The 14576-nt window shown below is 39.3% G+C and overlaps 1 protein-coding gene across 3 annotated transcripts in view; it reads right to left on the bottom strand.

Annotated features, from left to right (window-relative positions):
- The window catches only part of Inpp4b (inositol polyphosphate-4-phosphatase type II B), a 345013-nt gene that overhangs the window by 63310 nt on the left and 267127 nt on the right, over positions 1-14576 (bottom strand). For all 3 annotated transcript variants that reach the window (XM_051169166.1, XM_051169164.1, XM_051169165.1), the window contains 3 exons: positions 13517-13634; positions 8861-9001; positions 6038-6135 (listed from right to left, as the gene is read on the bottom strand). In XM_051169166.1, coding sequence (XP_051025123.1) covers positions 6038-6135; positions 8861-9001; positions 13517-13634 — 357 coding nt within the window. The remainder of the gene's footprint in view (positions 1-6037; positions 6136-8860; positions 9002-13516; positions 13635-14576) is intronic.

Below are 14576 nucleotides of genomic sequence, written 5' to 3'. Positions count from 1 at the left end.
TGCAGGGACTCACACAGGCGCTGCAGGGATTCACACAGGCAGTGCAGGGACTCACACAGGCAGTGCAGGGACTCAGACAGGCAGTGCAAGGACTCACACAGACAGTGCAGGGACTCAAACAGGTGGTACAGGGACTCACACAGGCGCTGCAGGGACTCACACAGGCGGCACAGGGATTTACGCAGGTGCTGCAGGGACTCACACAGGCAGTGCAGGGACTCACACAGGCAGTGCAGGGACAGAACACAGGGAGTGCAACAGAGTTCATTACAGTTACAGCGCTTGCTCCCCTTAGTAAAAGACCCATATGGAGACTGAGCTACCTATTGGCTACATGTGAGTCGGGGTCTAGGTCCTCTCAATGCCTGGTCCTTGTCTGGTGCATCAGTCTCCGGAGCGACCCCCCACTCCACCCAGGTCCAGATTTGTTGGCTCTGTAGGTATTCTTGGAGACTCCCTATCCCCCTCTGGGTCCTTCTTATCCCCTCACTCATCCACAGGACTCCCGACACTCTGCCCAAATTTTAGCTGTGAGAATCAGCTTCTGCTTTCATCCCCTGATGGGTGGAGTCTTTCAGAGGCCCTCTGTGCTAGGCTCCTGTCCTGTTCCCTCTTTCTGACTGCTCCCAGTGTCTATTTTATTTGCCCTTCTGAATGAGAATTAAGCATCCTCCCTAGCGTCCTCCTTGTTACCTAGTTTCTTTCGGTCCGTAGACTGTATTATGGTTATCCTGTGTTATATTGTTAATATCCGCTTATGAGTTTATACCATACATGTCTTCATTTTCTATGGGGACTGTATAGAAAACCATTCACATGATTCATATATAATTAATTCTATATAATATATTAGATTCTTCTTTTATGCTTTTGTTTTTGTCAAGGGAGGAGTTATGTAAGAGATTCTCAGTAAAAAACTTAGTGATTTATCCATACAGAGCCACATGTGTCAGAAACTATTTAGGAGAAAGTAAAACAACAGCAGCAAAGCCATTATTCAGGAAAAAAACATCACCTCCAACAGGTGCCCTTTCTTCTGGAAGCTGCTTTGGAGTTAACGTAGATTATCCCTTGATTACATCGACTCATTAGGCCATGAGTTACCTGGGTACAAACCTCCTCCTCTTCATATTCCCTAGTGACTGACACAGGGTTTTATACATAATATCATCTCTGCTGGTGTCTGCTAAATTGAGTGTGAGAGTTCCAGCAAAAAAAAAAAAAAATTGAATATACGTGATGAAAATTTTACGACTGTATTATATTTATTCTCATTGCAACCAAGATATTTTTAAAAAGTATTTTATATGCAATTTTTATTTCTATAATGGGTGAAATACTATATATGACAAAGATGTCAAATGTTTTAGGGCTAGTTTGGAACAGCTAAAACAAAAGTGCACTACATGTTTTTCTTTCTTAGCTCACAGTGCTACATAGCCCACCATTATCGTGTGAAGAAAAGAGTAAATTTCTGGTAGACTTGGGTGGTAGTAACCATCACTGCACTTTGGATAAAGTATTTGGGCATTAATATAAGAAAAAAAAAGGACACTGACTTTGGATGTGATAAACTGAGGGTAGCTCTTTCCTGCTTTAAGGAGGGAGAAGACGTCACTGGCTTGCCCCTTCTACCAAGCTCTGGAATCTATCTACATCATCCATCGTGGTGACTCGCAAACGTCAAATCACCCATGCCACTGAGTTACAGAACAGCCCTTTCTTTGACTTTTTTTCAGAAGGCAAAAGTTAAGTCTTAATGCTTTAGGGAGGCTGACTGATTCCTGACAGCAACAAGCCAGGTGCAAAGATCAGAGTGAGCAGAAACACCAAGGCCTGCCCTCTGGAATTGCCCCAGCTGATCAAAGGTGCCAGTGAACATCACAGGTAAGGCCTAGGGGGAAACGGCTCTTGACGATTTACTGCACATTGGTGTCAGAGCGGAGAGCACAAACACCTGAAAACTGCCACACTGTACCAAAAACAAAAAAACAAAAACAAACAAAAAAAAAAACAAAAACAAACAAACAAACAAACAAACAAACAAAAACAGGAAGAAGAAACCCACAACAGCTCAGTACAGCCTTTTATCAATGCCCTGAGCATACATATTATTAAACATATATTTTTGATATATATTAGCTGCTTCAGACCAAAGATTGACAGAATTGGACAGAGAGCACTGCATCTGTCAGCAAAGACTGACAGAATAATTGCTCATTGTGGAGAAGAACCCCGGCCCACTGCACCTTCCAGTAACAGCTTTCTTTTTTCAGCTGGAGGAAGATGAGCATAAGTTTGATTTAACTCCATCTAAATGAGCATCTATTCCAATGGCATCAAGATTCTAAATAGATGAGCTGATAATTCACTAGACTGTGCGGAGCATCACAGAGGAGCCTGAGCGAGGCTGGTGAGTCACTTCCATTCTGCTTCAGACACCCACTTATTAGCACCTAAAGGCTAAGTGGTCAGTAACACTCACAGCATCGAGTAAAAGAAGACTCCACTTTTATAGATTACTGAGTTGAGACTATCCACTGAGCCTACAGGCATCATGGACTCACTGATTACTTGGGGAAGATTATACTTGCTCACAGATTTTCGTACATGAGTGAAAGAAAACTGGCATTGAGTGAACACATAACGTAGGGTACATTCACCACAGCCTTGATGTGCAAAAGCAGAGGAGACCCATTAGGATTACTGACATCTTTCGAGAAGAAATAATTTTTACTTAGAAACCCGCAGAGACTCTGAGCAATTTCACTTGGAAGTCATTTAGAAAACAGGGTTAAGAAATTAATAACCAATAGATGCATTGTATATTAATAAAGTATTGGATTTCGTATATTTATTGAATATTTATTTCATATACATATTGTCATATGTAGTTATATTTACTATAAAAATAAATAATAGATTTTTGTAGGTTAAAGGGATGGCACAGAATGGTTATATCTAGCAGAATGGTAGTTCTTGCCATTTTAGCTAATTCTGTAGACACTATCTGTACTCCTAAGACAGTTCTTTATTTAGCTTTTGGCATGGAGCGCCATGGCAAGCTTTGCCTAGGGTTGTGACATCTCCACAAGAGGTACAGCCCATGTATGTTTGCATAATTACACACATTTCTGTTGTATTTTTGTTGCAGAGTAAAATCACAATGACAACATCACTTGATTCTGCTGAAAATCTGATTGGTTTGCCTCAAAACATAACAAAATAAGGAAATCAGGCACATGAAGGCCTACCTAATCAGATGTAATTGGCTCCATTTAGATTGGTTCAATCTGAGGTTATAGGGATTACTATTTAGAATGTAGATAGAAATTATGTTGGTTTAATAATGTGGCAGTTGTTGGTTCTCCTCCAAGATCCATGACTTGCACAGATAAGCATAGAGCTCACCTTCACCCCTCATCAAAGATGAGGCTCCTTGAAACAGACAGAGGCCATCGCAGAAAACCACAACTCATCAAAAAGCAGAGAACAAGACCCAAGTTATACATGTACGACACAACTTCTTCACCAAAGAATCATGGGGGAACAGGGGGCAAAATGACTGTAAGAGCCGGTGGAGAGGAAATTTGCCCTGATATTGAGTCTCCTAGAAATGTCAGAAAAACCACAGTCATGTAATCTCATCAACATGGTTGCTTAAAGAAGACCTGAACAAGATCTACACCAAGAGACTCAATAACAAAGACTGAGGAAATCTCATGGGGCGCAACCCTCGATAAGGGATGGCAGGGAAGTAAGGAACATTGAAGCGTCCCCAAGAAAGAGGCCTCAGGTTGGGTATCTACAACCAGATGGCCTGATCCAAATTAACATACATACAAGCAACATTATAGAGACTAATCAGGTTAATTTACACTATCTATCTATCTATCTATCTATCTATCTATCTATTAATACTATATGATATTATACTATAGTGTGTGTTTAACAACAATTAAAAACAGAGATCATGAATTTGAGGTGCAAGAAAAGAAATAAAGGAAGAAAAGAGAAACTGAAATGATGTAATTATATCATTATATAATTATGAAATTATATTAATTTCAAAGAATAAAAAAGTAAAAAATTATCATACTTTTAGTAAATAAAAATCTTATTTTTATTTAATACATTTTTCAAGTCTCTAAAAATACTTGGTTATGTGGTCAGTTTTTTCCATTCAAGAGCTTACCATCCCTAAATTCAACCAAGCATGGATCAGAAGTAAAACTGCATCTCTATTGAGCCTGTTGTAGACTTTGTGTGTATGCGATTATTCTTTGTAAAATACAGCATGGCAAACATTTCCATACTGCTTAGATTTCACTAGGCTCTTGTTAATAAAAGTTATTTAGTTTGATGAATTTGTAGGGTGTCCCAAAACCAATACCTTATGGACATTGAGGGACAACTCTCTTTAATTGGTAACAGAGAAAATGTAATGTTCTTAAATCTTTTTTAGATAAAAATCATAAGGCTTATTTTATTTTATTTAACATACAGACAGCAGATTTCTCTCCCTCTTAAACCTGAAAAAATTTATTCCTTTGAATAGTTTAAATCACTTGAGTATATATGTATTTTACATTTCATGTTATGCAATACTTGAATAAATACTTTTACTTATTTCCTTTTTAGGTGATATGGTTGGTTTTGGTATAATAAAGCCCTTCACAGAGTTCCATTACTACTTTTAATTTACTCTTTGAACAAGGATGGTATATTAGTAGTTCTCAAACATTACTGTGGATCCGACATCACTTGGAAGCATGGGGTCAGGGAGGATGCAGGAGTCTAAAAAGGAGCTGGGGACCTGCATTGCTGATGGGTTCCCAGGTGTACTGATGCTGCGGGGCTGGGGAGCAGAACTAGTCTTCACATGTCAATGTAGACCCAATTCATGTTGTGAGTAAATGAAAATTCTGACCTTATTTTAGAATGATAAGAAGAAGCAAATCTTGGAGCAACAAGTGACCAATGTCTAAGTCTTAGAAAACTTCATTAATCATAAAAGAAAATTATTTTCATATACACATACTATTAACCTTAGTGAAATTAACAGACATATAATTCAAAGTAAGCTGGATGCTAAAGAGTTTAATTTTGAGAAAAATAATCCTTTATGTGAAATGTAATGTTATAAAACTTACATTGTAAATACAGGAAAGGAACTTTTCTATCTGTCTGGACATGGAAACACAGGTCATTGTAGTATATGAAACAATACTCGTTGGTCTCAGAAAAGATCGAAATACCTGCTGCCTAAGAGAGCCCAGGCATCAAACACAAAACAATGAACAAATTCATTATAATTAATGGCAACTATACTTTGTTGTCTTTCATAAGAATTTAATATGTCCACTTGTTAAAGGTAGTTTCCTATCCTTACAAATATCTGAGGAGAACCATGCCAGAGATAGATGAAGTCCTGGTCAGTCCATCAATTCAAATACTCAAGATCTCAAGTTGAAGGAAGAGCTACAATGATGAATAGTGGAGAAAGAATTTCCAAAGTTTAAAACGTGTCTATCAGCTTAGATGTTTAAAATTTTCACATTAAGTGGTGCAATAAGTACATCCAATGAATTTGTTTCCTGAGTTATAAAACTTAACATGACACTGGAGAACTAGGCATTTACCTCACTTATCATCCCATTGGAGAACTTGTATTCGACATGACTTTCTCTTTACATCCATGCATCATATCTCATATGTCTGAATGATTAAAGACAAATGTGCAAGGTATTGTATAGGAATTTCGTTGGACTCAATTGAGAGATCTGATTTCCATATTTATAAATCTTGGCATTTTCTACACTTAGGGTCACAGCATGAACACTGGACACACTGACGATGGCAATCAAAGTAATGAGGCAGGCTTCAACCAAGCCACCTTGGCAATCAGCCCTTTTCTTCGCAAAAATCTCAAATCGCTTTCACTCCCCACCCCACACTACTTTAGTCACATCTCTCTTTTCCTTAAGGTTTTAATCAACAAACGATTGTTAATGTTTTCTTCAACTCATGTACTTACAATCAGGAGGCATCCTTTCCATAAATATTGAGTAATATTCTTGTACAAGTTCAAAATTTTCTTGATTGATACTTTCTTGCAAAGAAACATCTCCAAACCTGAAAGTAGGAAAAAGAAGAAGAAAAGAGAAGAGAGTCGTGGGATAGAAAACAGCAGCCCAAGGTAATACAGCCCATCTTGTTCTTCCGAACAGATGACAATATTTTGTCCTAACATCCTCTACACATCTTCTGCAAGACTGCATCTCAGCACACAGCACACAGAGGAAGCCCCTCCATCTGTCTCCATCCTCAGTCCCCTAACCATGATCATGCCCAGGTTCTAGAAGCTTGTGTCTGGGGGCTGGGGTAGATGCCATCCTGCCCACGTAGCCCTATAGCCTCCCAGGGAGCACTTCGCTGAAACATTCAGCGTGAGCCCACAGCTGTGTCCTGGTGCTCTTCTTGCCCTCCCTCGCCACACAGTTTGTCCTTGTATTCCATTGAGTTGTCTCCTCTTTGAGTATGTTGTAAATCTATACTTAAAGTCTGTCTCTCTACAGAGTGGTGCTTCCAATATTGTACCTCCATCCAAATCTGCATATAGTTTTCCTAGGTGTCAATTGAAACCTCAGTGTAGATTTACTCCTTTCTTCCAGACCACAAATGGAATCATTTTCTTCTATTGATTATTCCTAAACCTGCTTCCGACTTCTACCACAAACTCTAAATCTAAGTAGCATTAGGATTTCCTCTTTCTCCCACTTCATTTATTATTTACTGGAGTTTTCAAATGTTTGCTCTCCCTACCAGGTATTTTCTCTCAGAGATCTCCAGACACAACAGTGATATGTCTCCAGCTTCTCTTTCCCTTTCCACCTATCTTTTAACATATTCCTAGAACAGTTCTTCAATCAGCAAATGTTAATTAATATCACACAGCCCCCTGAACAATAAGATAAATGTTAGAAGAATTAATCTAGCACATATTTCATTGGATCAAGTCACTAAACTTGTGTTTCTCATCTCTCTATAAAAAACAGGGCTAGTCCCATTAGTGCAGCATCTTACTCCTACATATGCTTGGGAAGACACTTGGCATGCCACTCTCCTTCACCTAAGCATTATAATGTCCATGAGATTTCCCCCATGTTATCTTCCTCTGACTAACCATCTTATCTTTCATGTCAGCTTGCGAAATTCCTATCCATCCTTCAAAGCCTGTGAAGGGCAACTTCCCCTACAACAGTGGCTCTCAACCTTCTTAATGCTGTGACCCATTAATACAGCACTTCATGCTACGGAGACTCCCAGCCATAAAATTATTTGTAACTTTGGTACCGTTATAAACTGCTGTGTAAATATCTGATATTCAGGACATCTGATATGCAACCTTCAGAGAGGTCTTGACTTCCAGTTTGAGAATCACTTCCCTATAGGAAAATCTCTACGTTGGAACCACATGCTTTCTTCATTAGTTTTGTCTCTTCAGCATCTCTGGTTACTTCATGACCCAAATTCCCTGTGATATTTGCTGACGTACTTTCTCCACAACATGATAGACATTTCTCCCTATGTCCTATCACCTGTCAAGGCAAGCAGTGCCTGGCAGAACTTATGGTCTGCATCTATGTCAGCAGTACCTGAAGAACAAGGAGACAGTATCTGGAAAATACACAGGAGAGTTTCCTTAGCATTCTCCGACTTTGCCAGATAGTGTAAGTAACTGGAGGATTACTGGACTAGTGGCGTGTGTTCTCACAAAGCTCACATGTACAGACCACAACCTCCAGGGTGTCTATCCTTACTGCTGTGGACTTGGAGGAAACAGCTGAGGTTAAATGTTGAAATGAGGCGGGGCTCTAACCCCATAGGATTAGTGTCCTCACAGGATGTGATACCAAATATCTCTGCCTCTCCCTTGCACACATGAAGAAGGGGTCACGTGGTTACACAGGGAAAGAGTTCACCAGAAGCCAGAGGAAGTGAGCGGAACTGGCTCATGTATTCCCAGTCTCTTTACTGTGAGGAATGAATTGTAGTCTTTTAAGCTGTCTAGTCTTCTATCTTTACGCTAGTCAAAGTTACTTAATACAAGTAGCATTTGTTTATGTAAGGACGGTCACACGAAAGGTACGATTTGGAATAAATATTGAATAAAATGTTTAGGATTTTGCAGTATATGTCACATAAAAAAGTTGCCCAGAGAAGACCAAAATTCTAAGCCAGAAAAACAAGGCATCAAAGAACAGAGAGGAAGTGATTTGCCTGGATCCGTAGGTTGCTGGTGTCAGAGAGCTAAGCAAACGGTCTTCCCTGCTTCCTTCAGCATTTCCTCTTGTTTTATACTTTCATCACTTTTCTAAAAATCCTGTCGCTCTTATACGGTTTACAGGTAATTAAAGATGCATTTTTAATTTACAAGGGAGATAAAGAAAAGATGAATGCTTTCAAAACGAAGTGACGTGCGGCGTAGTTAGAATTGACACAGACAATAAAAACTAGTCTAGTCTAGATGCTAACTTGTCCTTCGAAATTCTAACTAGCTCTTTAAAACTCTGTAAATGGGTGAGTCGGAGCCCACTCTCTAGGCCACACTCATGGGCTGTGTATAGATCGCCCTACCGACATCAATATATTTCTCAAGGTTTTGATACATTTAAATCTAATTAGGGGCATGATTCCTTCATCTGTACAGTTCAGTTTGTTATGAGTAGTGACTTGCCGGTGTGTTAATTGAAAGGGAAATGCTACCTGCGCATCCATCTCCATTCTATAAGCAGGGCCTATGGCATTTCTTGGTATCCACTAAGAGCAGAGAGCAGTGTCTCCCTATGAAGCTTACCTCTCAGCCAGGGTCTGCTGCTCATTGATTCCAACATTAAACAGAACTGGATACACGTGAAGCAACTGGCCTTCTTTAATCTGCAGAGGGAGAGACTCAAATTCCATTGCAGGAAGCTTGACCTCCACCACATAGTGTTCCCTGCAGACAACAAAGTACAGAGCAAAAAAAAAAAAAAAAAAAAAAAAAAAAAAAAGGTACTGATTTGCTTTAGGTTGATCTTGGTTCGTTGGGAGGCAGGAACATCAATAGATGGGTTGGAATACAACACTGACAGGCTTCTGTTGGTTATGTGCTATCTTTTTATTGTTCACTCGCTGAGGGAATAAGCACAGATTTCATTTTTAAAAATGCACGGCGTGTACAATGAAAGTATGTGTGTGTTGACGTTCTCATCGTCGCTCTGGATTCTGGAGGAAAGGGAGGATGTTTAGCTCATTTTTGAAGACCTCCTTGTCAACCACATTGGTAGCCTTGTCTGTTTCCACTTACTATTGCTATAGGTAGTCTATTGTATATATATATGTGCAGTAATAAAAATGTATATGTAAAAAGTATTTAATTTAAAAAAGACCAGATCAATCTCCAAATATGGAAAATGGATATAATGATGGGCTTTTCAATATGATGAGGGTTAATAAACAAAGCAGTAAATAAAATTATGATTGAAATGTGAACTGTCCTACACACACTGTGGTGTTTTAGTTGGTCCCCAGAGAGTGGTGGTTGTTTTGGAGGCAGGGTAGTTAGAGGATGGATCCACTGTCTTTGGGTTAGGACACTTCATGCTTATGGTGTATCCCTGCATCTGGTCCACAGAGATGTGACAGTCACAGTCAGAGGCTCTGCATCATGGAGCCACTCAAAACCACACCTCCGTCTCCCAAGAGACCACCTTAGGTCAGCTAAGGAATCCAAATAAGCCTGCTCTCCTTCAAGAGACTCCTCTTGAGGTACACAGTCATGCTGATGAGGGAAGTGAGTGGCACAAATGTGTCTTTTGGTCTAGTCAGATGGATGAACCTCCCTATTTGTGATGGCCAAATGGAATTAAAATATTTTAATTACTTAGTATGTAATTAAAAACTACCTCTGTTTAATTACATATTGCGTGTTTGTGATTCTTTTGAAAAATTGGCACAAAGCAGAAACATATTCATTGGAAATTTTCATGAAAAATTATTCTAACTATACAATGTTGGAAATTTAGAACCCATAAAACAAGCTCAGTAGAAACAGCTCTTGGCCCTTGCTACACTTATTATCTGATGCATGAAAGACTTGAGTGTAGACCTGTAAAGGATTTAGCGTAAGAACTAGAGAAAGCCATGGACTTTCAGGAGTGTGTGGAGTAGGCAGGATCATATTCCATACATTGGGGAAAGAACAAGACACAGAATGAATCTCCTTTTGACAAACGTTTCAAACTTTCCAGTAAAACATTTTGCTAAACAGTATTGATCATAGACTTAATTATCAATGGGTTCAATTGTAGATCAGTGGGTTTTGTTTTGTTTTTTATTTTGTTTTTCTTGAGCCTGCAGCCAGGAACATTGGCGGCACCTTCAAAAGGTGGACATTGTACATTTTTATGTTTACTTGCTTTAGCTTCATTTCTAATAGGCTGATACTTATTTTCACTCCTTCAAGAATATTTGACACGAGTGAGTCAGTTCATGTTTATAAGTCATCCATTTTGCCGCAAGCTTTGGTAATGTGCATTACTAAACATGCTTTAGCATCTTTGTGCACTTTTTTCATGCATTCATGAGTGTACAGATTATACATAATATTTTTATTGTGTAGGGACTCATGGGGAATATTCAGGTAAAAGCTTGTGGAGTTGCCAAGTGCTTCATTTCCTCTTGTGTATATATATATACTTAAGAATCATAATGTAAGTTTATATTTGAATTTTAAAGAAACTGATTAGCAGTTTACTTTATTTTAAATTAAAATATAATTACGTCATTTCCTCTTTCCCTTTTTTCCTAGCCTTCTTCCAAGTCCTCATATTCCCGTTATTCTTCTAAAATTAATGGCCATGTTTTACATACACACACATATATATTTATATATCCTGCTCAGTCTAATGGCCACGTGACATATGTGTGTGTGTGTGTGTGTGTGTGTGTATCCTGCTCAGTCCAGTTGCTGGTACTTACACAACTTGGTGTCCACTAACCAATTAGGGTGCTCTATTTTTTCATCCTATCAGCAATGGATGAAACTCTCAGGATTTCTTCTTCTTTAGCAACATTTGCTATTACGTGAAACTTTGATATTGATGACTTTAGTGTGAGTAATATTATGAATGGGTAGTTTCCATTCTCCCGTCATTGACTGGAAGTACTGAGTATGGTTTCATATGCTTGCTATTATTTATCTCTATGTACGTTTTTGTTAGTTTTTAAATTATATTTTTAATTATTATTGAGATATGAAATGCTTTAGTATATTTTAAGAACAAGGGCTTTAAAAATATATGATTTGTATATGTTTTCTCTCAGTTTGTGGCTTTACTTTTAACGTTCTTAGTGATTTCTTTTAAACGTGTGTGTACGCAAGGGTCCGTGCAAGCACGTGGGTGGTTCCCAGCTGGTGGTGCTGTCTGGAAGGTGATGGGACCATTACAAAGCCTTGCTGGAGGAAGTGGGTCCCTGGAGTCTGGCTTGAGGATGTTGTAGTGGGTCCCACTTCCAGTTAGCTTTCTGTGTCCCTGTACTCTGATTAAATGGCTGCCTTGCCTTCTCTGCCATGTTGGGCTGGCTCCTCTCCAGAATTGTAAAACGAAATAAGCCTTGTCTTGCCTACCTTGTTACCTATAGTTTTGTAGGGGTATTTTACCAAAGCTGAAGAAAAGTAATACACACATACAGACACATATATACAAACACACACACATGCATGGGCAGGGACACACAAACATACACTGGTGGTGATAGAACCCAGGCCGAGTTCTGAGCCAATGATCAAACCAAGGTCTCCGAGCCTGGTGTGCAAGCTAAGCCACCCGACACAACAGCTGTTCGAGGTGACTCAGCTATTTAAATGCAGAGAGCATTTACCCAGATGTATTATTTTTTCTGTCTTTCTGGAATCAAGCTTTGACATGTTCGGAACATAAACACAGCTTGAAGAATGTCTCCAGCATGAAGACTCTTCTCTTTGTTTGCTCAAATAGCCTGGTAAACTTCTCCGATGAATTGTGGGGCAAGCATCAGCTTGTCATGTGTGACAATAAACCTCAGAATAGTGTACAGAGCTGTGCTACCTTCCAGGTGTGTTTCTGAACATTTTCCATCCATTTTCCCTCCAGTGAAAAGCAAAGGATGCATTAATATTCAGATGAGACATTGACTTTCATGGGCTCTGTGTGTGTGTGTGTGTGTGTGTGTGTGTGTGTGTGTGTGTGTGTGTGTTTACTACTTATGAGAAACTGGCTGTTTTTGTGTGCATCTTTAATATATAATTCTAAATAATTATTGTATATTCACTTTGTCTCTTCTACATCTTTCTCTAACACACATTTACATTGAAATCTAAGACTATTTCAAAATTCAAATTTCACATAGTACTTAAAGGTGCTAACACCAGATCAATTAAGATCCGCATGACTTCTGATTGAAACCTTTTTACATAGTACGATTCTTCTAGTAGAAGTCTTTTTTACACTCCATCTTTTAAAAAATATATTTTATTAATTTATTCATATTACATTTCAATGGTTATCCCATCCCTTGTATCCTGCCACTCCTCCCTCCCTCCCATTTTCCCCTTACTCCCTTCCCCTATGACTGTGACTGAGGGGGGCCACTTCCCCTGTAAATGCTCATAGGGTATCAAGTCTCTTCTTGGTAGCCTGCTATCCTTCCTCTGAGTGCCACCAGGCCTCCTCATCCAGAGGACGTGGTCAAATATGGGGCACCAGAGTTCGTGTGAAACTCAGAGCCCATTCTCCACTCAACGGCAGAGAATGTCCTGTCCGTTGGCTGGATCTGGTAGGGGTTCGAAGTTTACTGCCGGTATTGTCCTTGGCTGGTGCCATAGTTTGAGCAGGACCCCTGGGCCCAGGTTCACCCGTCATAATTTTTTTTTAATATCTCATACTTTGCCTGTCATATTCTGACCTTAGAAGGTATTTATTTAAAACCCTTCTCGGAAATCTCACAGTCGGAAAGTGAATTGTCAAAAATAATCAAGAAAAACGGTGGAGCATGCACCCGACATAAGAATATATCCTTCTTAACATGTTACTGCTTTTAACCGAATTTAATTTCAAGCCATCTCAAGAATTATGAAGCTATTAGCTGAGCAATTCCCGCTTAAGTAAAAACACCCAGCTCTTTGCGCTAGGCCCTGAGGAGGAGAAGCCGTCCTCAGCTGCCACGGCGCCTTCAGCTTTCTTATCTCTCACCAGCGTTATCATGTCTATCTTCCTGACCACTTTAAAACACCTGTGAGACGTCGAGGAGATTTTCAAGACCTTATTATATACTACCATCTACATTTATTTCCCACCCCCCCCCCCCCCCCCCCAAAAAGAGGAAAATGAAATAGAAACCCCCAAACACAACCTGAGATATCCAAGAAAACTTGCTCAGAAAACACTGTGTGGGTGACAAGGTTAGGGCTCTGCGCATGGGCACCACTCACCGCCTTCCTGTGAGAACAGGCAAGACGTCGTTGGACTTGGCTTCGGTTATTTTAAAGGCAACTTTCCTCAAATCTGAAATGCCCACGGCCATGTCCTCCAGCATTCCGATTTCATCGCCTACACAGGGAGAAAGGCGCTTCGTTACAAACAGACTATTAAAATACAATGCTGCTTGCTGCTGTGCCCCGCTGCTGGCATTTTTTTCTAGTTTAGTGAGTGAGTTTCTGAATGCATGAGTCCACTCAGCACACTTTCCCTGATTAGCTGGGAGGGTTTTCATCAGTGAAATACGAGCGAAGCCAATGGACTCCAGCCACTCATGTTCCCTTCAAGAGAAGAACGCTCGCCTTTGTTAGAAGGCTACAGAGAGGTTTCTAAGTCTTTTACGAAGCAAAATATCATTTAGACATCTTTTTATTGACAGGATTGTTGTTTAATTTTTACTTTTTTTAAGAATAGAGAAACCTGCAATGATCATTTCATCAATTGACAAATTATCTAATGCTAATTTTGTCTTCAAACTCTGAATAATATAGCGTAGAGCCATATGAATATTCTAGATTAGCACAATCCAATAGGAGTAGAATGAATACATATATATATGTGTGTGTGTGTGTGTGTGTGTGTGTGTGTGTGTGTATCTTCATTCCTTTATAAAATAATAAAATGGAACAAAGCAACATTATTTTATCAATATACTGTATATAATTCCAATATATACAAATTAAAAATTCAAATATAAAACAATATAAACTTCTTAATAGCTAATATAAAAAGTTGTCTTCACCAGTCTTTGAAATCTGATGTTAATGTCTAGTACAAACTGATTTGGGCTAGATGCATTTCAAGCTCCCCATAAACACATAGGGTTCCTGCACTGAGCACCTCAGCAGTAAACTTGAAGCTGTTGTGTGTTTCAAATTCAGCCATCGAGACCAATGTTGTCATCGAGTCCACTTTGAAATAATCCACAGTTCTATTTTCAAAATGTAATGTGAATCCAAAGGAAATTCCAAGGGTGAATGAGGACTAAATGTATAAGTCGCCTTACTTCTGTCA

Source organism: Acomys russatus, chromosome 26, assembly GCF_903995435.1.
Source record: "Acomys russatus chromosome 26, mAcoRus1.1, whole genome shotgun sequence".
NCBI lineage: Eukaryota > Metazoa > Chordata > Mammalia > Rodentia > Muridae > Acomys > Acomys russatus.
Note: the sequence above shows the minus strand (reverse complement) of the source record. Positions and strands in the feature narration are given on the sequence as shown.